Genomic DNA, 24,588 nt, shown 5'->3' with positions numbered 1-24,588 from the left:
GATAAATATTGGCCAGCATTTTGGGGAGCTCTTACCTCCTCCTCCTTAAAACAGTCTCATGAAACCTTGAAACATTCAACCAAGTTGCCAAAACAGGGCCTCGGTTTAACTAATCCCAAAGGACACAGCTGTGGGCGTGCGGCACTCCCTCTGTGGGTGCACCTCAAGTCTCTGGAGTAGGTCTAAGGACCCACAAGCTTTAGATCAGGGGTGGGCAAACTACGGCCCGCGGGCCAAAAGGTCTTTATGCGGCCCACCAAGTCATTAAAAAAATTTTTTTTTTAAGGTTAATGGGGGGGGGGGGGCTGTTGGGTTACTTACTGGTATAGGGTGGATACGTTGACTTGAGTAGGGTGATCATTGCTCGGCACAACGTCGAGGGCCGAAGGGCCTGTTCTGTGCTGTACTGTTCTATGTTCTGTATGAGGCGCCCAGAATCATAACCGGGTGAAGTAATTATTTTACTTAATATACTATGCTGCCCTTTAAAATTGTGAATTTCTGAATGTGGCCCTTGCACGGAAAAGTTTGCCCACCCCTGCTTTAGATTGAGAGGCAGGAATTCTACTCAGTGCTCCATGGCTCGTGGCACGGCGGCACAGTGGTTAGCACTGCTGCCTCACAGCGCCAGGGACCCGGGTTCGATTCCCGCCTTGGGCGACTGTGCAGAGTCTGCACGTTCTCCCCGTGTCTGCGTGGGTTTCTTCCGGGTGCTCCGGCTTCCTCCCACAGTCCTAAGATGTGCAGGTTAGGTGGATTGAACAGGCTAAATTGCTCTAAGTGTCCAAAATTGCCCTTAGTGTTGGGTGGGGTTACTGGGTTATGGGGATAGGGTGGAGGTGTTGACCTTGGGTAGGGTGCTCTTTCCAAGAGCCGGTGCAGACTCGATGGGCCGAATGGCTTCCATCTGCACTGTTAGGTGAGTTGGCCACGCTAAATTGCCTCTAAGTATCCAAAGGTTAGGTGGGGTTACGGGCATGGGCATAATCCTAGCCTGACATGTGCAAGACGAGAAAAGTAGCAGAAGTTGACATTCCTCACACCCACCCTAAAAAGAACATGACTTTATATCAGATTGACCTTAAATAGGCTTCTTTATATCCACTAATGAGCTCAGCCCGACACACCAGCCTTGGTCAACTGTCCACAGGGAGTTGTTAACTCACCCCAAATGGGGCAAATGGAGCACTAGTATCATTCCTCAATGACCTCACCCATTGTGAACCCTCAGCAACCCTGCAGCCCTCTGACACTGCAGTGCTCCTCCAGTTCTGACCTCTTGCAGGTCCTCGATTTTAATTGTTACATCAGTGCCGGCCATGTCTTTGGGGATTTGAGGCAAAGCTTTTTCAGCCAGAGGGCGGTGGGAGTCTGGAACTCGCTGCCTGAAAGGGTGGTAGAGGCAGGAACCCGCACAACATTTAAGAAGCATTCGGATGAGCATTCGAAACGCCGCAGCAGACAAGGTTACGGACAGAGTGCTGGAAGTTGGGAGTAGAATGGATAGGTGGAGCCAATGGATGTGGTATATCTGGATTTCCAGAAAGCCTCTGACAAGGTGCCACACAAAAGGCTGCTGCATAAGATAAAGATGCATGGCATTAAGGGTAAAGTAGTAGCATGGATAGAGGATTGGTTAATTAATAGAAAGCAAAGAGTGGGGGTTAGTGGGTGTTTAGTGGTTGGCAATCAGTAGCTAGTGGTGTCCCTCAGGGATCCGTGTTGGGCCCACAATTGTTCACGATTTACATAGATGATTTGGAGTTGGGGACCAAGGGCAATGTGTCCAAGTTTGCAGATCACACTAAGGTGTGTGGTAAAGCGAAAAGTGCAGAGGATACTGGATCCTGCAGAGGGATTTGGATAGGTTAAGTGAATGGGCTAGGGTCTGGCAGGTGGAATACAATGTTGACAAATGTGAGGTTATCCATTTTGGTAGGAATAACAGCAAAAGGCATTATTATTTAAATGATAAAATATTAAAGCATGCTGCTGTGCAGAGAGACCTGGGTGTGCTAGTGGATGAGTCACAGAAAGTTGGTTTACAAGTACAACAGGTGATTAAGAAGGCAAATGGAATATTGTCCTTCATTGCTAGAGAGATGGAGTTTAAGACTAGGGAGGTTATGCTGCAATTGTATAAGGTGTTAGTGAGGCCACACCTGGAGTATTGTGTTCAGTTTTGGTCTCCTTACTTGAGAAAGGACGTACTGGCACTGGAGGTTATGCAGAGGAGATTCACTAGGTTAATCCCAGAGCTGAAGGGGTTGGATTACGAGGAGAGGTTGAGTAGACTGGGACTGTACTCGTTGGAATTTAGAAGGATGAGGGGGGATCTTATAGAAACATATAAAATTATGAAGGGAATAGATGCGGGCAGGTTGTTTCCACTGGCAGATGAAAGCAGAACTAGGGGGCATAGCCTCAAAATAAGGGGAAGTAGATTTAGGACTGAGTTTAGGAGGAACTTCTTCACCCAAAGGGTTGTAAATCTATGGAATTCCTTGCCCAGTGAAGCAGTTGAGGCTCCTTCATTAAATGTTTTAAAGATAAAGATAGATAGTTTTTTGAAGAATAAAGGGATTAAGGGTTATGGTGTTCGGGCCGGAAAGTGGAACCGAGTCCACAAAAGATCAGCCATGATCTAATTGAATGGCGGAGCAGGCTCGAGGGGCTAGATGGCCTACTCCTGCTCCTAGTTCTTATGTAGGTGCTTGATGGCCAGGCACAGAAACAATGGGCCTCTTTCATTGTTGTAAAACCCTATGACTCTATAATTACCTCTCTCAACATCTCCATCTGTCTCTCCTCCTTTAAGATCCTTTAAAGTTATCTCTTTACGGTCATACGGCCTAATATCGAGGAAGAAATCAACCAGGCTTCCCGCTCCTGATCGTGTTGCATTGGCTCTGCAGGGAAGTGTGTTTGGGGATAAGATCAGGAAATTCTAACACACAAGGAGAAATGTGGGCCTACATTTTCGTTCTCACCCACAGCGGGAATCATCAAGTGCGGGACAGATAATTTGATGGGCCAGCAAAAGGTCCGTTGGCTGCGGGTGGGAACTTCTGGTCCCACGACGGGGCGGAACTACAAAATCCTGCCCGTCCTCCTTCAGTGGGTAGCGGATGTTTGGAATTGTCTACCTCACAGGGCTGTGGATGCTCAGTTGGTGAGCATCATTAGGACAGAGATTGATAGATTTTTCGGTGTTGAGGGAATGAAGGCATGTGGGGGGAAAGTGCAGGAAGGAGGGCAGCACGGTGGTGCAGTGGTTAGCCTCACGGCGCCGAGGTCCCAGGTTCGATCCCGGCTCTGGGTCACTGTCCGTGTGGAGTTTGCACATTCTCCCCGTGTCTGCGTGGGTTTCACCCCCACAACCCAAAAAGATGTGCAGGTTAGGTGGATTGGCCACGCTAAATTGCCTCTTAATTGGAAAAAATGAATTGGATACTCTAAATTTAGAAAAAAGAAAGAAGGTGGAAGGTTAGCCAGGATCCTGTTGAATGATGAAGTGGGAACGAAGGGCCAAATGGCCTCACCACACTCCTATTTTGTAAGCTCCGACTAGTTCAGCCGGTCAATGTTGGCAGCATGTGACTAGCTGAGTATATTTACGAGATGCGGGCGTTGCTGGCTAGGCCCAGCATTTATTGCCCATCCCTAGTTGCCCTCCAGAAGGTGGTGGTGAGCTGCCTTCTTGAACCGCTGCAGTCCTTCAGGTGTAGGTACACCCACCGTGCTGTTAGGGAGGGAGTTCCTGCATTTTGTCCCAGCGACAGCAAAGGAACGGGCGATATATTTCCAAGTCAGGGTGCTGAGTGACTTGGAGGGGAACCAGGTGGTGGGGTTCCCAGGTATCTGCTGCTCTTGTCCTTCTAGATGGTAGTGGTCGTGGGTTTGGAAGGTGCTGTCTTACTGAGCCTGATCCAGGCTTTAGCCCACACACCCACCCAAACAGACACATGCAAACACACACACACGTGTATGACGACATGCCAGTATTGGGTGATTCACTTGGCCCATTCACCAGTCCGCAGACAGCTTGAATGAAAGGAAAATATTTTCAAAACCTTTAATTGTGACCATTCTGATGTGAGTAGAAGGAAATGGTCTGATAAATATTCGGGCTTTACCTCACTGCATATCACACCCACGCAGATGTGGGCATTTCTGCGTTTGGAGATAGAGCACTGGGATCTCCCTCCCCCCACACACTTCTCCTCGGCATCTGCTTGGGGGAATTTCTGCTCACTGGCCCTGCCCCTGTGGTGACCAGACAACATCCGAGAAAGTCCCTCTCAAAGTAATTCCCTTCACATCTTCCCTCTCAACAACGTTTCTCTGCCAAATCTCTCCCCTTTCGCCTGCTCCAGGAAGCAGCGTCAGCCCCTCGTTGGCTCCGGGGTCAGAGGTCTTTGCTGAGTTGAACGCGCCATCTGTCTGAGCTTTGTCAGTGAGTGTCTCACAGCTCCCTGGGCCTCCGCTCATTGGAGTTTAGACGAATGAGAGGTGATCTTGTTGAAGCATTTATGATTCTGAGGGTAGATGCTGACAGGAGGTTTCCTCTCTCATGGGAGAATCCAGAACCAGGGGGCACGGTTTCAAAGTATGGGGTCTCCCACGGAAGATGAGATGAGGAGGAATTTCACACACGCTGTGCCCGAGATCAGAGAATCTGGAAGCGCAGAGGAGGCTATTTCGCCCACCCTGCCTACTTAATTCAATACCACACTCAGGTCTTTCGCTCAGAATTTCATTTTCAAAAGCCAACAAACTGAACTTCCTCATGTAAATAGTCCTGAGTCAATGATGGCAGTGCAGAAGAAAACCATTCGGCCCATCTGTTCCGTGCCAGCGCTCTGCAACAGCAACTCAGCCCCACTCTCCAGCCTGTTCCTTGCAGCTGTGCCAATCATTCCTTTCCCAGAGAACACCTGCAGTGCAGAAGCAAGCCACGTGGCCTGTCGAGTCTATGAAAGAGCACTCTACCTAGACCTACTCCCTCCCGCCTTATCCCCGTAACCCGTGCTCATTGATCATGGCCAATCCACCTAACCTGCACATCTTTGGACTGTGGGAGGAAACCTGGAGCACCCGGAGGAAACCCACGCAGACACGGGGAGGAATCCAATCTATCCTCATCACCAAAGTCCCTCATCCCTGGAGCCATTCACATATATCCCTTCTGTTAATTTGTGTTTTTATGTGAGATCGGTTAAGTTAACACAAACCAGGGAATACGCGTGTGTTCCCATTCATTGATATGGCAGCAACGTAGCATAGTGGTTAGCACAGTTGCTTCACAGCTCCAGGGTCCCAGGTTCGATTCCCGGCTTGGGTCACTGTCTGTACGGAGTCTGCACGTTCTCCCCGTGTGTGCGTGGGTTTCCTCCGGGTGCTCCGGTTTCCTCCCACAGTCCAAAGATGTGGGGGTTAGGTGGATTGGCCATGCTAAATTGTCCTTAGTGTTCAAAAAGGTTAAGTGGGGTTACGGGGATAGGGTGGAGGTGTGGGCTTGGGTAGGGTACTCTTTCCAAGGGCCGGTGCAGACTCGATGGGCTGAATGGCCTCCTTCAGCACTGTAAATTCTATGATTCTATGACTCCGTACCGCCCTTGACTATGCCTTTACCCACTGACTCCCCTCTCTCCTTTTCAATTCTCTCCCATCACTGACTTACCCACTGACTCCCCTCTCTCCTTTTCAATTCTCTCCCATCACTGACTTAAGATGCTACCCTGATCCTGGCTGTCCGGGATGGTAGTTCCAAATGAGTGACTCTCCTTTTCATCACTATCTCAACGGCCTGGAGATAGCAGCCACACCAACCCACCACTCCACCAACCTCGCAACCTCACCATCAGCAAAGTTAACCGAGCGATGAGGCCCATGAGGCGGTCGGAAGGGGGGGGGGGGAGGGTTGAAACTGTGCTGCGGTGAAAACTTTCCCCTTGCAGGGAATCACTGGGGTTTTGCCAGGAACTGGGGTGAGGTTGTGACCTCCTCCGTTCGCTGCAAAGCCCATTTCAGGGTCTGCGTTTGACGCTCAGGCTACCAGCTGGCCACCTTTAGGAGAGCAAACTCCGACAGAGGTGCCTGCACGAGCACAAATGCATGTCTAAAAACATAATTCGCTGAATGCTGGGCGTACGGCCACATCCTGTGATTTGATCGCCACTGTATCAACAGCAAGCATGAATATACTGCCCATACTGCTATTTCCAAGAAACTGAGCATTTGTAACCTTCACTTCTAACCACATTGCGCCTTACGCAATACCGTCAATTGGCCATCCAACACCATCAGGCTTTCTGCAAGATTGTTTTATCGTTAAAAACAAGACTGATGCCAAATTTTCTTTGGTAACACTATTTGTGAGGTTGTGCAATTAACTTTGCACCAAAGGTCATTGTTACGGACTCACTTCTGTTAAGTGCCGGCTCCTCGAGTTCAACAACAACCTGCATTTAGACAGCGTCTCTAACGTTCTAAAATGCTACACAGTGCTTCACTGGTGTGTCATCGAACAAGATTTAACGCCAAGCCCAAAACTCAGTCTCTGTGTTGCTGGCCTGTGGGGCGGGGGAGTTCAGTCATAATGATCACTCCTGACCCCGATCTCGTGGCCCAGCTTGTTGCAAGGAGAGTATGTGTGCGGGCGTACACAATGATTGGTTATCCCTCTTCCATCCGGGCTTACACATGATGGGTGGTCACTTGGGTGAAGTGCTGACCAGCTAACGGAAAATTCTCGGCGGGGGGAGGTTTTGTAAAACAAACATCAAGCTCTTACCTTGATGAGGAGCTCACGGCTCAACGAGTGGTTGTTGTCATCAGAGAAGATTTCTGACAATTCCTGGAATATCCGCAGGTTCTCTCTGTGGAAATCCAATCAGAGGCAGAAAATATTAAAAACAACAGAATTTCCCAAGAAAACCGATCTCATTTTTCTATTAATTCATTGAAACAAAGTTATCAGAAGAGGCCAAAGCTTCATTTCAGGCAGCATAGGCTGGAGATTGTGGAACCGCCCTACACCCATACCGAGTGCACAGAATAAGATGGGGCAGGACTATTTCCAACTTGTCCACTGCATCATTGAGTTTATATTCATGGGCAGCTGGACAGTGAACTATGTATTCTTTGGCTGGACAGCTGGCTTGTCATGCAGAAGAAGGCCAACAGCTCGGGTTGAATTCCTGTGCCGGCTGAGGTTATCCATGAGGTGGGGTGGCCCTCAGGTTAAATCATCACCGGTCAACTCTCCCCGTCAAAGGGGAAAGCAGCCTACGGTCATCTTGGACGATGGCGACTTTGTTTGTCTGTAGCACTGCATGTATCACATTAATAAGCCAGGGCAGGTTCCTGGCCAGCGGATGGAAACCATTTCAGCACCAACTCCTGTTCTCCATTGACAGATTTAAATTTGCTGGCTGGTTGGCCAATTCGGAGACGGTGCTGGATTTATACAAGACACTAGTTGGGTCTCAGCTGAGGTACTGTGTACAGTTCTGGGCCTCACGCTATAGGAAGGATGTGAACGCATCGGAGAGAGAGCAGAAGAGGTTTACAAGAATGGTCCTCCCCGTCCCCCCCCCCCCTCCCCCCGGATGCACGCACGCCGAGGTCCCGCCGGGTAAGAGCACGCGTGGACGGCGCCGGCGAGACTCCGATTTTTTTGTGCGGCCGCTCGGCCCATCCGGGTGGAGAACCGCCGGGGGGGGGGGGGGGGGGGGGGGGGGGGGGCGTAGAGCGGCCCCCGATCGGCGCCGCGCCGAAGCCAATGGCACCGATTCTCCACTCTCCGGAGAACCGGGAGACTGGCATCGGGGCAGCCTCGCGCGATTCGCGCCTGTCCCGCCGATTCTCCGGCTGAGAGAATCCCGCCCCAGATCCGGGGCAATGTGGGTTGACTTTTAAATGCCCTCTGAAATAGCTTGGCGAGCCATTCAGTTCAAGGGCAATTAGGGATGGGCAAGAAGGCCTGGAGTCACATGTAGGCCAGGCCGGGTAAGGATGGCAGATTTCTTTCCTGAAAGGACATCAGTGAACCAGATGGGTTTTTGTAACAATCAATGGTCTCATGGTCACCATTACGAAGAGTAGCTTTATATCCCAGATTAACAATTCCAGCTTCCATGGTGGGGTTTGAACCTACGTCCCCTGGATCATTAGCCCGAACTGTTGGTTCAGTGACATTCCCACTACCCACCAATATTTCTCCTTCTGAATCAGGTAGAGAACCAGCGAAGGCAGGAATGATGAGGGGCTGAACCGCGCACAGATGAAACCACACCCGAGTGTAACTCAGCAACTCGAGAACGGAGAGAGAAACCGAATGACGACAATGGAATCTTTTATCTTTCGCCTACCTCGATACCTCGTCCCAACTTTTCTTGAGCCTGTGAACGGAGTTGCATTGTAAGGCGGAGAGAATGGCTCGTAACGAGGAGAAATTCTTGAAGATTCTGCACTCCTAGAGTAGAGAGAAACAAAGGTCGCTTATAGGTGGGGGGGGTAGTTTTAAACTCGGGGCCATCTATCTCTTTTTTTTCTGGCTTTCCAGCACTGCTCAACTGCTCACCAAATACAGAACACTAAGCTCCTGCTGGAGTTGCCAACCCTTCAGGGTTGCTCTGGAGTCTCCAGCAATCAATGATTAACCTGCAGACATTCCTTTGCAGCAAAATCCAGGATAAAAATCAACGGGCATTTAAAAAATATGCCGCCATTTTCTCTTTTGTTTATCACTGTTTTTATTTGTTCACGGGACGTGGGCGTGGTTGGCTAGGTCAGCATTTGTTGCCCATCCCTAATTGCCCCTCGAGACGGTGGTGGTGAGCCGCCACCTTTAACCACTGCAGTCCCTGAGGTGTAGGCTCTTTGACCGAATGGGTGGGATTTTATGCCCCCCCCCCTGGCAGAGGTGACCCGGCCAACAGCATTGCCTTCCAGTCCGCTGTCCCCACCCTACCCCGTGGCGGGGCGGGTGGGGGGGAGAGGGGGGGGGTGCTGTCAAATCCCGCACTGTGTTTCTTGACTGGCATTCAGGGGTGGATGAACAAAGAACAATAAAGCGCAGGAACAGGCCCTACGGCCCTCCAAGCCTGTACCGGCTATGATACCACCCTTGGCCACAACCCTCAACACTTCCTAGTGCCGCATTTTCACTTTCCAATTAGCTAAGGAAAGGCGGGGCCCAGTGCGGATGGGCACGTCAGAATGGCCAATGGTAGCAGTGACAGGGCGGGGCAGTGGACGGGAGGCATTCACGGTTGGCCGCCAGCCTCAGTCCTGGGCTTTTATCACTCCCAGTGTTTGGGAAGGCAAGCGATTGGTGCCCTGCTCACTGCCCCATGTAACAACTTATAATTATCTAACACCTTTAAAGAAATGAAACATCCTAAGGCACTTGTAAAGCAAAGTATAAAACACCAAGCCATGTAAGGCAATACTAGGTCAGGTGGCCAAAACCTTGATCAGAGATTTTTAATTTTAAAAAAAACTCCAGGGCAGCACGGTGACGCAGTGGTTAGCATTGCTGCCTCACGGCGCCGAGGTCCCAGGTTCGATCCCGGCTCTGGGTCACTGTCCATGTGGAGTTTGCACATTCTCCCCGTGTTTGTGTGGGTTTTGCCCCCACAACCCAAAGATGTGCAGGGTAGGCTGATTGGCCACGCTAAATTGCCCCTTAATTGGAAAAATGAATTGAGTACTCAAAATTTATATTTTTTTAAAATTCCAATTAAAGGCAATTTAGCGTGGCCAATCCAACTACTGCACATCTTTGGGTTGTGACCCACCCAGATACAGGGAGAATGTCAAAGTACGCACAGACAGTGACCCAAGGCCGGGATCGAACCCAGGTCCTCGGCACCGTGAGGCTGCAGTCACTTAGGCTCCTCCTGAAGTGTTACACCGGCTGCACTCTGATTGAGCAGATCTAGCTTCTTACTCACCCTGGCCACCTCAATCCATCTCTCAATGACTTTAGCTCTCTGCTGAGGTTTCAGGGTCTTGTCGCTCAAACAGGTCTCAATGACGCAGTTCGTCACTCTGTTAAACTGCGTGACGGTCGCACGAATTGTGGGCGCCAAATGCTCTTTCCCTTTCTTGTCTCTCTGGGACCAGATGCTTCCCAGGCAGTGATATGGGACGACTTTCTTGAACAATTCCTGTGTAACAGAAATAGAATCTCATAAACGGCACCGTCGCAAATAGATGAATGATAGAAATTGGATTTTTCTTTTAAGCGTTCTCGGGGGATGTGGGTTTCGCTGGCTAGACCAGTATTTGTTACCATCACTGATTGCTCTCGAGAAGGTTGGGCTGAGCCACTTTCTTAAACCACTGCAGTCCATGTGGTGTGACGTGGGGTCACCCACAGTGCTGACAGGAAATAAGTTCCAGGATTTTGATACAGTGAAAGGATGGTAGATCTGGTTCTACGTCAGGATGATTTGCGACTTGGAGGGGAACTTTCAGTTGGTGGTATTCCCATGCACCTGCTACCCTTGTCCTTCTAGCGGATCCAGAAGGTGCTGTCGAAGGAACCTTGTCGGGCATCTTGCAGATGGTGCACTATGATGCCGCTGTGCGTTGGTGGTGGTGTTAGTGAATGTTTAAGGTGGTGAAAGGGATGCTGGTTAAGCAGGCTGCCTTGTCCAGGGTGACGTCGAGCTTCTCGAGTGTTGTTGGAGTGGCACTCATCCAGGCAAGTTTAGAATATTCCATCACTATGTTCCATCATTTGTTTGCTTAATATTAGTATTAAAAACCGTTTAAGAGCGTTCAGATCGGGCGGCATGTTGACACAGTGGTTAGCACTGCTGCCCGTCAGGGATCCGGGTTTGATTATGACCTTGAGGAGTTTGCACTTTCTCCCCATCTGTGGGGATTTCCTCCGGCTGCTCCAGTTTCCTCCCACGGTGCAAAGATGAGCAGGTTAGGTGGATTTGCCGTGCCAAATTGCTCCTTAGTATCCAAGGAACGCGCAGGTTAGGTTATGGGCTTCGGATGGGGTGTGGACCTGGGTAGAGCGCTCTTTCGGAGGGTCGGTGGAGACTTGATGGGCCAAATGGCCTCCTTCTGCACTGTAGGGATACTAGGATCAGATGACAGGCTCATGGGCTGATGGGCCTGCCACACTTCCTGTGATCAAATGATCAGATCCAGGACCCGGTGTCAGGTCTGGTGCACACCAGGGGCGGCATTCTCCCCTACCCGGCGTGACGGAGGGTCCCGGAGTAGGGGAGTGGCGCCAACCACTCAGGGGTCGCGCCTCCCCAAAGGTGGGGAATTATTTTGGCCAGCCCCGCGCTGGAGCGGTTGCCACCAGAAGATCGGCGCAAAAAACCGGCGCCCCCGGCAGCGGGGCTGGCCAAAAGGCTTTCGCCGGTCCGCGCATGCGCCGGCAGTGACATCAGCGCGATGTGAGGTTCTCTTCCGCTTCCGCCATGGCGGAGGCCGTGGCGGCCGCGGAAGAAACTAGTGCAGCCAGGGCACTGGTCCGGAGTCTGAGCCGGGGGCCCCGATAGCGGGCCAGGCCACCGTGGGGGCACCCCCCGGGGTCCGATCGCCCCCTGCCCCCCCCCCCCCCCCCCCCCAGGACCCTGGGGCCCGCTCGTGCCGCTGATCCCGCCGTTCCAGAGGTGGTTTAAACCTCGGCGGCGGGAGAGGCCTCCCAGCGGCGGGACTTCGGCCCATCCGGGCCGGAGAATCGCCGCAGGGGCCTCTCCGTTCGGAGTGGCGAGATTCCGCCGCCGCCACTTCCCGGGTGGCGGAGAATCTCTGCCACGGCGGGGGCGGGATTTTAGGCGGCCCCAGGCGATTCTCCGACCCTGCTGGGGGTCGGAGAATTTCGCCCCAGATGTGGAGATCCTCTAAAGTGAATGAAGTCGAAGACAAGCCGGGCTATTTATCCACAAACCGCTTCCAGAGGGTGAGGGCCCAAACAGGGGAATTCAAGGTTGTGAAACCTACCCTGTGTCAAGACTAAGCAGACGGAAGAGCCACAAGGGAAAATGTTCGCTCAGGAGGAGGGGGCGGTTTTTCAAAGTCGTTGTTGTGGAAACCAACTACTATTGCACCTAACCCATTGGGTGGAAAAATTGGTGCCAAACGTTTGTCAAAGGATGAAAACACAATGTGACTGGAACGGGCACAAGGCTGAGGGCAACAATCTTTCTGAGGGCCCAGGAAGGAAGTGTTAGCATACGCTGATCATTCATGTGTTTTCGCAACAGAGTAAGTGACAGGCTTTTTGCATTACTCACCGCGTCCATTAACGTGAACTGCTCAGCCACAACATTAGCACAGAAGGAGAGGAAGTCAGGCTTCCCATCTTCAAATCCGTTCTCCTCCACCACGGCGATCGTGCAGCTGCTGTGGTCGGCTGCTGTAACTGTACAAACAGATGGTTTTGGCTATCATTAAAACCAGCCCTTCCGCGCACAGGTCAGTCACCCCCTGAACATTCGGGAACCATTGGATTTCCCCCCCACCCCAACCCCCCACTATTCTGGCCTCTTGCACATCCCCGATTTTCATCACGCCACCATCGGCAGCCGCATCTTCAGTTACCCCAGAATGACCTCCCTGAATCAATCTGCCCTCTCTGACTCTCTCTCTCTCTTTCTCTCCTCCTTTGAGGCACTTCTTGAAGCCTCAAAACTCTAAAATCTCCTGAGGAGGCTCGGTGTCAAATTGTGCTTCAATGTTTTACTGTGCGAATGGTGCTATATAAATGCAGGTTTCTATTGTTCGGGCGTCCTTACAATGTAAACAGCCAGGGGAAGACGGTGCCAACACCGACTAACCCTTTCTCCAGTCCTATGAGGACACGCTGCCATAAACACTTTGTGTAATGAACTCCAATTGGCTTTATTGGTTGGCCAATTGGAGTATGAGCTCCCTCAATGATAGCTCATTGAGGGGGCCCATATAATCACCTGTGTAGGCTTTGTGAGCAGTCTTAAGTTGACTGGACTGCTAGCAGCACTGTTTGTAGCTGCTCCTGTAATATCGTTATTGTAAATAAATATTGGTGTGGTGACAGAACTCCTGCCTCCCGTGGATTACTACACTTTGAAAATGGAATGGCATTGGTCAGACATTACAACAATAGGACTGCATCAGGGAGAACCAGGCAGGCCAGCAGCACGGTTCGATTCCCGTACCAGCCTCCCCGAACGGGCGCCGGAATGTGGCGACTAGGGGCTTTCACAGTAACTTCATTGAAGCCTACTCGTGACAATAAGTGATTTTCATTTCATTTCATTTCATTGACATTCGCAGGAATGAAGACTCCTGGGCCACAATATTAGGCCCCAGGCTAGTTGGTTCTGAGGCAGGGTGGAGTGGGGAGTGGAATGTAAAATTGCACAGGATTCCCCCGGTCCCTCAGCTCCCCAAGGCGAGACTTCCAAAGGCGGACAGAAGTCCCACCTGCCATCAATCAATGTTCAATTGAGCACAAAGTGGCGGTAGGCCTGGCCCAAGTTTGGCGGGAATGAGTGCTAAAAATTCAGGCCCACATTTTTTTGTTTTCTCCGCCATTCTCCTTCCAGTTCTCCCCCCTTTTAACCTCATGGGAGTTGCCTCATGTTGATAGGGGGCTGCCAGCAATTTTCCGATACCTCATCCCAAGTCAAGGAAGGAAGGTGCATTTATATAGCACCTCCCCTGATCACCGGCTTTCACAGACATTGAAGCATTTTTTCACATGTAGTCACTGCTGCAAAGTAGGAAACGCAGCAGCCAATCTGCGCGCAGGAAGATCCCACAAACAACAATGTAACAGGGATAAATATTGTTCAGGGCATGAGGGATAATTCTGCCACTCTTCTTCCAAATTGTGACATGGGAGCCGGGATTCTCCTGCAACCGGCGAGGCCGGCCGTACCAGCGCCAAAGAGTGGCGTGAACCACTCCGGCTTCGGGCCGCCTGGAAGGTGCGGAATCCTCCGCACATCCGGGGGCTAGGCTGGCGCTGGAGGGTTTGGCGCCGTGCCAACCGGCGGCAAAGGGCCTCCGCCGGCCGGTGCGAGTTGCCTTGTTTCCTGGGCATGCGCGAGGGTTTCTTCTCCGTACCGGCAATCGCGGAGCCTTACAGAGGCCGGCACGGAGGGAAAGAGTGCCCCCACGGCACAGGTCCGCCCGCAGATCGGTGGGCCCCAATCGTGGATCCCCCCCCGAGGACTCTGCAAGCCGCCCTCCAAGCCAGGTCCCGCTGGTATGGACCTTGTCTGATCCACACCAGCAGGCCTGGCTGAAAACGGGCGGCCGCTCGGCCCATCGGGTCCCGGAGAATCACCAGGGGGACCGCTGGCAACGGCCCCCAACCGGCACGGCGCGATCCCTGCCCCCGCCCAAAAACCGGCGCCGGAGAATTCGGCAGCTGGCGTCGGAGCGGGATCCCGCCTGGGATCTTTTTTACAGCCATCCGAGAAGACAAGTGGGGTTTTGGTTTACCATCGCTGCCGAGGGGCAGCACCTCTGGCATTGCAGCACTCCCTCAGAGATTCATCCTTCATTTGGTGCTTGAGCCTGGGGAGGGCGGGGGGGGGGGGGGGGGGGGGGGGGGGGGGGCTTGGGGGGGGGCGGAAGAAGGAGGAGGGGTGGGCAGCACCTACCATCCTGATCAGCTTCTGGTTCCTTGTGCTTTTGGAATGTGCCGAGGAGGATATGGGCGCGACGTTGCAGATCCGAACCCGGGAACATCTGATGAATGTAGGTGTACAGGTGCCTCAGGGAGGAGTAATCCGGCGGTTTCCTGAAATCTTCCGAATACTGATCAAGCCAGGCGCCGAGGATCGATGAAATGGTGCTGGAAGAAGAGGAGAGAGGTTGGTAAACACTCTGCAATGGGCTAGGGATGGTTTCTACCATACCTCCAATTAAGATGTGCACCATAACTCCAATTTCTAGGTGGCAAAGGAAAGGTTGTACAGGGGTCCTGGCGGGCGGGGGGGGTAAGGAAGCCCATTTGATTCATCATGTTCTTCCCTTCCACAAAGTAACTACAGTACACTCTTTCATGGAGTCTACCCTAATAACTCTCCTAAGGAAGACCTTGAGGTCTTTATTTCTGTCCCAACGGTAAACAAAGCCCAATTTTCAGGACATCCATCTACCTTTAGGCCAACCCCTGCTCTTAATGCCTGCGCTCTTTATTTACGTCCAAAGGTCAATTCGACACAAATAGCTTCCAAAATTCTGCAAAGCGTGCGACAGGCATCGAATCACCTTGGCAGGTTGCCTCCTGTCAAAGTGAAAACGTGGAACGGAATGGAAGCTGTTGTCACAAGGCAAGATGCATCACACTTCCCAGACATAAAAGATCAGAATCTGGAGGCACTGTCCCTTTAGGAATCCGCTACGGCATAACACACTCGTTACTCAACATTTGGGGCATCACAACGGCTTTCGCAGGAATTGCCAGCAGAAGAAGCCCTTACTTTTTCAATTGCACCCTGTCTTCTGCCGTGAGTTTGGATACATCTCCATTCACCTGATGTGGGTTTCCATACCTGTAGGAGACGAGAGAGGGATTATAACGGAGGAATCAGGGTTGTCTGAAAAGAGCAGCAGCATTCTCGATCCTGTCAGTCTGGTTTCTGAGTCGGTCTGTATGTTTTTTGGTGCTGGGTGGTTGCGGCTATGAGTCACTCAGGTCCCAAAGATCTCAAAATCCAGCCCATGACCAAACTGGGTTGGTCTGTCCAGGACATGGGGTGGGGGAGGGTGTCATTGACATTTCCAGGGTATAGTCCCACCACATGATAACTCACCCAAAGTGACAAGTTTCATGCGAGAACTGAGACAACCTAAAGGGGAACCCTGGCTAATGGTATTTTCCTTCTCCCCCCCACCACCGCAGGAATATTAAACTTCCTCCGTCTCCCATGTCTCTCATCACCCTATTTACCAAATAAGTCACTTTGAGCAACTCAGTGTGACAAGCTGTTAACAAAGAATGCGCACCACAGAAACAGGCCATTCGGCCCAATTCTGGCCTTTATATGCCACACAAGCCTTCCAGCATATCCCGTTCCGTCGAGTCTTTGTCTGGCATATCTTTCATGCTTTCTGCCTCAATTACTCCTAGTGGTAGCAAGTTCCACACCCTGACCCAATTGCTGGGTAAAGAAGTTCGGATTTATTCGTGACAATCTTATATTGATGGCCCCTAGTTCTGGTCTCCCCAGCAAGTGTTAACAATCTTTCTGGGTCCACCCTGTCAAACCTCTCCATAATCTTGAAGACTGCTGTCAAGTCCCCCCCTCAGCGTTCACTTTCCTAGTGATTAGAACTCCTGTGTGTTCAGTGTTCCCCGGTAGGTTAAGTCTGTCAGTTCTGGTGTCTGCCCCTGTCCGCCTCTGTGGCCGTTACCTGTTGAGCAGCAGGTCTAACACTTGTTTGGTCGACGCGAAGGCCCGGTAGGTGCAGAGGAAGATGGTGACGTAGGTGGTGTCGTTGCCTTTGAAGGCAGACACCAGGTACTCCACGAGCTTCTCCAGGGTCCCCGCCTTGATGGTCCGCACCTTACACGTTTCGTACAAGTTCATCGCCGACTCACTGTCCATCTGGGAAAGAAGGAAAAGTGCACGTCGTGAGCGCCGTGGTTGTCAGGTTTAGAGACAGCTCAGCTGTGGGTAGGACATTCTGCTTCTGAACACATAGAGAGAACAATCTGAGCATCCTGTTCTCCTTGTTGTCCTGGTAATCTGGTACAATGTGAGCTTCTTGTCCATTGTTGTACAGCACAAGCAACAACAAAATTATTAGTAGCCGAAAAGAAGCTCCCTCGATGACTCAGGCGGGGTTTATCCAGGGAGTGGTTGAATAATAACCAATAACGCTTCATATTCAACCGTTCTGAGGGAGCAAATCTCAAATGGGTCTGTGGTAATGACTGGACATCCTAAAGTGCTTTACAGCTAAAGAAGCAATTAATGAAGTGCGGCCTCTGTTGTAATACAGGAAATACGTCAACCAATTTGGGCAAAGCAAGCTCGCACAGCCAGCCTGTGGATAATGACGGGGTGAACTGTTAATGACCAGGTAAACTGTTTCGGGTGTGGGTTGGAGGATTAAAAGTTGGCCAAGACCAACTCTCCCACTCTCATCTGGAATTGTACCACCGAATCGCCCACATCCACCTGAGAAGGCAGTGGACCAGCTGAACCTGAGGCTGGATGCCCAGAACGAAAAAGTTAAGGAGCTGGGAGAGGCGGTGGAGGAGCAGGCGGATGCGCAGACGATTGCGGCGCTAGAAGTCGACGGGTTGAAGGAGAGGCAGAGAAGACTGCTGGACAGAGTAGAGGAGCTGGAAAATAGAGCCCGAAGACAAAACCTGAGGATCATCGGCCTCCCGGAGGGGGCTGAGGGAGCTGATGCCACACAAAGTTTCCTGAGCGTTATCGTGTAAATGGCGGGCCTGCTGATGCAGAAAAATACCTCAATAAAATTGTTTGTTAAAAAAAAAAATCAGGTTAAACCGAGGCACTAGGGGGGCGCACTAGATTTTGAGGCATTATTCGGAGAAGGGAAGGGGTGTCTTCCCAGTTTCCAAGCCAATGTTTATCCCTCAAACACAGCTACAAATAGACTATCTGGTCGTTAATTTCATTGCTGCCTTTGGGGTCTTGCTGTGCATAAATTGGCTGCCACATTCCCCGCATTACAAGAGTGCCAGAAAAGTGCTTGATTCGCTGTAAAGCACTTGGGCAGGTCTCAAGGTTTTGCACGGCAGTATGAAAACATTGTTCTTTCAAAGCTTTCAAATTTAATGCAGACGTTATATCAAAATATGAAACAATGCCAACTGCATTGAAAAGACACGGACGGGAATGGGGGAATGTAAGAAAGAAAAAGGAAAAGGTGGAGGAAGGTCACTGAAGGTGACCTGCAGGGCTCGGTGTGGTTTTTCCATCTCTGACCGCTGCTTACCCCAAGCCTTCGCTGCCCTTTGCTGGCTGCCTGGTGCGACTGAATTTTCCTGAGCGTTATCGTGTAAATGGCGCCATCTTCGGTCTCCTCGCCAATCTCCTGCGCAGCGCTCTGGAAAGGAAATAAGGCGGTGAGTGTGATTTCCCCGAATAGCACGCCGGCCCGTGAAGCCTTGGGCAACTCAGTTACGTTTGTGCCTCGCCTCTTCTTGTTTTCGCCCGATTTGAATGTCATGGGTGCTGGAGGATTTGAAAAGAAAACACACCGCTTGTTCAGGGTGCAATTGGTGGCCAACTGCTAAATCAGAACGCTGTGACCTGCTGCTATTGTTAACTTGAGATACAGGTAAGCTAATGGGAACATGGATTAAAGTCTTAGCCATGTGAGGTTCCAGTTCTTTGTACTCTTTCATGGGATACAGGCATTGCTGGGCAAATCTTGCCTGCATTTGTTACCCATCCCTATTTACCATTGAAAAGAGTGGCTTACTCGGCCATTTCAGAGTCAACCCAATTGCTGTGGGTCTGGAGTCACATGTAGGCCAGACCGGGTAAGGACGGCAGATTTCCTTCCCCAACAGTGAGCCAGATGGGTTTTTAACAACAATCGGAGGCAATTGTCACAGCCACCATTACTGACATTAACGTTGTTATTCCCAAATTTATTAAGTGCATTTATATTCTACCAGCTGCTGTGCTGGGATTTGAACCTGTGTCGCCAGAACATTAGCCGTCGGGTTACCAGGCTAGTCACGTTACCATGACACCACCATTGCCCCTCACACCTAATTAGCACACCACAACATCATTCCAAAGCAATGCTGGTACAACACTAAATAAGACTAGCATCGACAAGGCAGGGTCTGATACTCCCCACTCGCCTGGGTGAGCGGCTCCAGAAACACTCATCCAGCTCAGAACAGTCCACGTGATTGGTACCCCATCCACCACCTTAAAAGTTCGCTCCCCCCCCCCCCCCATCATCGATGCGCAGGGCAGCAGTTTGTGAACCATTTACAAGATGTACTGCAGCAACTCATCAAGCAACTCACCTTTCAAACCCACGACCTCTGCTACCTAGGAGGACCAGGGCAACATACCACCACCTGCAAGTTCCCCTCCAAGGCATTCACCACCCTGGCCTGGAACTGTAACTCTGTCAAAACCCTGGAACTCCCTTTCTTTTTTTTTTTTTCCTTTTTTTTAAAATTTAGATTAGCCAATTATTTTTTCTAATTAAGGGACAATTTAGCGTGGCCAATCCACCTACTCTGCACATTTTTGGGTTGTGGGGGCGAAACCCACGCAGACACGGGGAGAATGTGCAAACTCCACACGGACAGTGACCCAGAGCCGGGATCGAACCTGGGACCTCAGCGCCGTGAGGCGGTTGTGCTAACCACTAGGCCACCGTGCTGCCCCGGAACTCCCTTTCTAACAGCACAGCCAGAAGGGCCTGAATTCTTTGTCCATTGCGCGCGTGCACTCGGCGGCTTCTGGCCGTGTTCAGCCTACAGAACGCGATTTCACACCGACTGGCCAATGAGCGGCCAATTGATAAAGACGCAGATTATACCTGGCAGACGTCCTTCCCAAAAAGACATCAGTGAGCCAGCTGGGGTTTTTCTGACAATGGCTTCATGGTCAACATCAGACTTTTAAAAAAACTTCATATTTCACCATCTGCCAGGGTGAGATTCGGAACAGGTCCCCAGGGCATATTTCCTGGGACTCTCCATTACTATTTCAGTGATATTACCACTACGCCACCATCTCCCCTTTGGGGACACAGGCCTGATCCTATTCCTGGAGTCTGCAGGGTTTCGAGGAAGGGCGAGATGAGGCTTGGTTAGGATGTCTTCTGTTACTAGGTCACCAGCAATAAGCAAGGTCACTGATGAAGACTGGCTACGTAGATGCGGTACGAAGGGCTGCGAACATCATAGGACCGGTGTCCCAATTGGAGTAGGGTTGCTAACTGCGACTGGACCAATACCTGGAGGTTTAGCCATCAATTTAATTTGCCAAACAGTAGGCATTCCAGTTGCAACAATACATGCTGGGTCAACCAATTCGTAATGAAACCTGTTCAAATAAACAATGATGAACTAACCCTTCAGAACTCCATACACAATAAACACTTCCTTGCCTCTCCTCTCATTCACCTGGGAACATCACCACAATAAGGGACTGTCTGCAAATCACATTGCTTTTACTCAGTATGCGAAAGACAGGGGAGTCCGAGACTTTTTGTGTTGTATCAATTGACCAAATTTCACCGTTAAACTTTTCAGGAGAAGTAGGCTAGAGGAGGGGGTGGGTGGGGGAGGGTGTAACTATGAACTTTTGTACAAATGGATGAGATTTAGGGATGGTGCCTAGCACCGCAATCTGAAACCCGGCCTGCTGTGCACTGGTGAGCAGTGTGGGTACTTTCAGTCAAACATCAATGAGCTCTCACTGTATGTCAGTATTTATTCCTTAATCTTCATGTCAACTCATTTAAAAAAGTACCTGGACCTGTATCTGAAAGGTTACGGACTAGGTCCTGGAAAGTGGGATTAAAATGAGCAGCTGGGAGGGAGGCATGGTGGTTAGCACTGCTGCCTCACAGCGCCGAGGATCCGGGTTCAATCCTGGCCCCCGTGTAGAGTTTGCACATTCTCCCCATGTCTGCGTGGGTCTCACCCCCACAACTCAAAGAAAGATGTGCAGGGTAGGTGGAGTAGCCACACTAAATTGGTAAAAAAATAATTGGGTACTCTAAATGATTTTTAAAATGAGCGGGCTGGTTTTGGTTTTTTTTCACTTCTTTTGGACAGTGCCAACACAAGGGTCCGAATGGCCTCATTCTGCACCATAACTTTTCTCTGGTCCTACATGATGTTTGCTGTAGATGGATATTCAGCGGATGATTCAGCTTATCGGGAATGTGCGATTACCTGGATACTGCAGGACAGTTGTTACAAAATGTAAATACCCAGCACTGAAGGGGGTGTGGCTATTACTCATGTTGTTGAATAAATGCAGCCTTGCCAACTTCACTCACATCTCGCCGAGTCCCAATTTGTACGTTTTATAGGTCCTGGGTGGATTCTTCTTGTGGAAAGGATGTTTTTAATCTTTCCTTTTGACAATTATTTTAAAATTTGTTCCTTACACATTGATCTGGTCCGAATATATGTTTCTATATTAATAACCATGAGGGGTTGGAACAGAGTGGATAGAGAGATGTTGTTCCCGTTGGCAGAGGGGCCAAGAACAAGAGGGCGTCGATTTGGGGTGATTGGCAGAAGAGGCAGGGGTGGCATGAGGATGAACGGCCATTGTGCAGCGGGTGGCTGGGATATGGAGGGCTGGAGTCTCCGCGGCCCCGCGCCCAAATCGCGTTTGGCGCGGGGACGGAGAATCGATATTTACGCACGAATCGTGCCGGCCACCGATCCCATGATTTTCCGGTCCCCAGGGAATCGTTGGCGCGCGGATTACGCGGGGCCATTGACAGATTGACATTCCTCCCCCCCCCCCCCCCCCCCCCCGATGATTCCCTGGGCAAAACCGACCGAGTTCCCGACGGCATGGTTCTAACCACGTATTGCCGGTCTGGAACCTGGGGTGACGGCTGCGGACTCAGTCCGCGGCCGCCCTGGTGGGGGGGCAGGGGGATCGAGCACCAAGGGGACCTCATGGGCGGCAGGGCAGCGATCGGGCTGCTCGGATCCGCGGGCCCACACCATCTCGGGAGTGCCTACATTGTCGACGTCGGTCCGCGGTCTGAGTCTGCCATGGCGCACGGCGCACCTCCTGCAGGCCGCCACCATCCACATGCGCGGACCCCCGACCCCTATCCGCAGCCAGAGCTGCGAGAAGCACTCCAGGGCCCTGCCAGCCCCCGACAGGTAAGTGAATCGCTCTTGACTTTTTTTAAGGAAAGTCAAGAGTGAAACGCCAGCGTTTTTACGACGATGTGGCGACATAGCCCCATTTTTGGAGAATGCAGCCCGGGGTGCGCAGCCTGAGGGTGTGGTGGAGGCGGATTCAATGACGGCTTTCAAAGGCAAATCAGATAGGCAGCTGAAGGGGAGGAAATTGTAGGTCTACGGGAGAAAGGAGCGGCAGAGCTAAAGGCACTATGTAAATGCACGTTGCAGTATGCACGGGTGCACCCAGAGACGAGTGCATGACATCTGCATTCAGCGCTTGGCCCTACTTCTATTTAGAATGGGTGCTATTTGTGCGAAACCCGTCAACAGTTAAAGGAGCTTCTTCTTTCTGAGAGGACTGACTCTGCACAGTCCGGAGAGCAGTCTCTCTTCTATTCTGCCCTTTCCTTCACACACAAATGAAGAGTTCGCTAAACCGTGCACACAGTCTGTAATAAAAAACAGGACTGGACTTCACTGGCAGGTGAACCTATTGAACTGAACATTGAAATGAAATGAAAATGGCTTATTGTCACAAGTAGGCTTCAAATGAAGTTACTGTGAAAATCTCCTAGTCGCCACATTCCAGCACCTGTTCGGGGAGGCCGTTACGGGAATCGAACCGTGCTGCAGGCTGGCCTTGGTCTGCTTTCAAAGCCAGCGATTTAGCCCAGTGAGCTAAACAGCCCTTTGCACATTGAATCACCGAAACATCTCGCACTGTGAGTCACGTGTACAGTCCAGCTTCTGTTATCTCGGAAAAAACAGCAAGCACCCCTCCGCCTGGTATTTCCCACTACTGTCACTGAGATAACCAGTTAATGTGGCTCTGGTGATACGAGCGGAGAGGTGAATCTAATCGAGGACGCTGTGGGAAACTCCCAGCTCTTAATTGTGCTGTTTTGTCTTACAGGAAGCCCTGTGCAGAGGTCCGGTTTAAAGCCTCTACACTTTACTCGGCAATGATAATAAACACCGCCTCGCCACAAAGGAACTAGAGCCCGAGGTGCAGAGATGTATTTATTGTTTTACACAGGAAATTACTTTAGTCTGGAAAGCTCTACTACCTCAAAGGAAACTGGGAAGAAGATTCAATAATAACTTCCAAGAGGGAATTGAATAAATACTTGAAGGAGGGAAAGGATTGCAAGGTTTGGAGGAAAGAGCGAAGGAGTGAGAGCAATAGCCCGAAAAAGAAGAGGCAGGACGGGTCGAATGGTCTCATTGTGTGCTGTATAATTCTAGACTTGCTATGGCATCAACGCCGCACACATTAAGGGCGGCGTGTGGCACAGTGGTTAGCACTGGGACTGCGGCGCTGAGGACTCAGGTTCGAATACCGGCTCTGGGTCACTGTCCGTGTGGAGTTTGCGCATTCTCCCCGTGTCTGCGTGGGCTTCACCCCCAAAGATGTGCAGGTTAGATGGATTGGCCACGCTAAATTGCCCCTTAATTGGGAAAAAAAATCATTGGGTACTCATCAAAAAAAACTCTGCACATATAGATCGTGAAAAGGCCAGTTTGCATGAGGAACTGTAGAAATCATTGGCAAAGCAATTAGCTGTTAACATTGAGTAGATCTGTTTTCCCTGAAATCCTCTCGTGGCCATTGAGTGGCTGCAGGTTTCAATGCGAGTGCAGGGGTTGAATCGCCACTCCAAGCCCTTTTTGATCTTTAACAACCAACCGAACAAGCAGACATGGCGACAGTATAACCTCCTTCACAAAGATTGGTTACAGCATAGAAGAAGCCCATTTGGCCCATTACGTCAGTGCCAGCTCTTTTCAAGAGGAATTTAACTAGTCTCATTCCACTGCAACTTTTTTCCCTTCAGCTGCTTATCCAGTTGCCTTTTAAAGGCCATCATTGAATCAGCCCCTGCCACCCTCTCAGGCAGTGCATTCCAGATCCTAAACACTCATTGCGTTAAAACGCTTTTGCCCAGGTTACTTTTGTCTCTTTCGCCAATCATCTTAGACCTGAATCTTCTGATTCTCAACCCTTCCATCAATGGGACCTCTCTGGGGTCTTTGCATTCATAACCCTTGTGATGAATGGAAGGATTTCAGATATATTGTACTATATGCATTTGGTGTAGTCAGGCTTAAAAGCCTGGGTTAGTGTGTGTGTGACCGCTGCTGTATCACTTTTAAAGAATCCTGGTTTGAAAGGTTTTTTGGAGCCAGAGGTGCAATTAAGGCATCATAAAAGCTTGGGCCAAAAGAGATTTTTTTGGATTAAGGGGGTTCCCTGTGGAGGTAATTAGACGTGTTTCAGCTTGGTAAGATGATGTAATTAATGGGAGGAGTTACATTTTTAGACATTTTGCAGAAAAGCAGGTAGTTGAGTTTTAGATTGAGATGTGAGCATAAGTCCAGCATCCGCTCTCACTGCAGTTCAGTTAAAGATATGTCTGTAGACAGACTAGCAGTTTCTTTCCAAGCAGCTCAGAATTATGTGATTGTGTGAGCTGAAACAAGCTTGAGAAGTAGCTTCTGAAAAAAATCCAGCCAGAGTTTCTGTACGATTCTGATAAGATTCAAGTATTTTCTTTAAAGAAGTGTCAAAAGATCTCCCTTTCTCTAAATAGATTATCCAGACATCTCAGGAAAGCAGATATTCCTGAGTACTAACTGTATTTAAAAGTGGATTGAGAGCTGGGTTGGGTTATTTTTGTTGTTTGAGAGGGAATAAAGATAACAGGTAAGGG

The 24,588-nt window shown here is 50.6% G+C and overlaps 1 protein-coding gene across 5 annotated transcripts in view; it reads right to left on the bottom strand.

Moving 5' to 3' along the window:
- The window catches only part of LOC119955420 (ral guanine nucleotide dissociation stimulator-like), a 187,038-nt gene that overhangs the window by 16,139 nt on the left and 146,311 nt on the right, over positions 1-24,588 (bottom strand). For all 5 annotated transcript variants that reach the window (XM_038781542.1, XM_038781540.1, XM_038781541.1 and 2 more), the window contains exons 2-9: positions 17,956-18,066; positions 16,396-16,589; positions 15,462-15,533; positions 14,637-14,830; positions 12,279-12,406; positions 9,963-10,178; positions 8,376-8,479; positions 6,797-6,881 (exon numbers count right to left, since the gene is read on the bottom strand). In XM_038781542.1, coding sequence (XP_038637470.1) covers positions 6,797-6,881; positions 8,376-8,479; positions 9,963-10,178; positions 12,279-12,406; positions 14,637-14,830; positions 15,462-15,533; positions 16,396-16,589; positions 17,956-18,066 — 1,104 coding nt within the window. The remainder of the gene's footprint in view (positions 1-6,796; positions 6,882-8,375; positions 8,480-9,962; positions 10,179-12,278; positions 12,407-14,636; positions 14,831-15,461; positions 15,534-16,395; positions 16,590-17,955; positions 18,067-24,588) is intronic.

Source organism: Scyliorhinus canicula, chromosome 21, assembly GCF_902713615.1.
Source record: "Scyliorhinus canicula chromosome 21, sScyCan1.1, whole genome shotgun sequence".
Taxonomy (NCBI): domain Eukaryota; kingdom Metazoa; phylum Chordata; class Chondrichthyes; order Carcharhiniformes; family Scyliorhinidae; genus Scyliorhinus; species Scyliorhinus canicula.
Note: the sequence above shows the minus strand (reverse complement) of the source record. Positions and strands in the feature narration are given on the sequence as shown.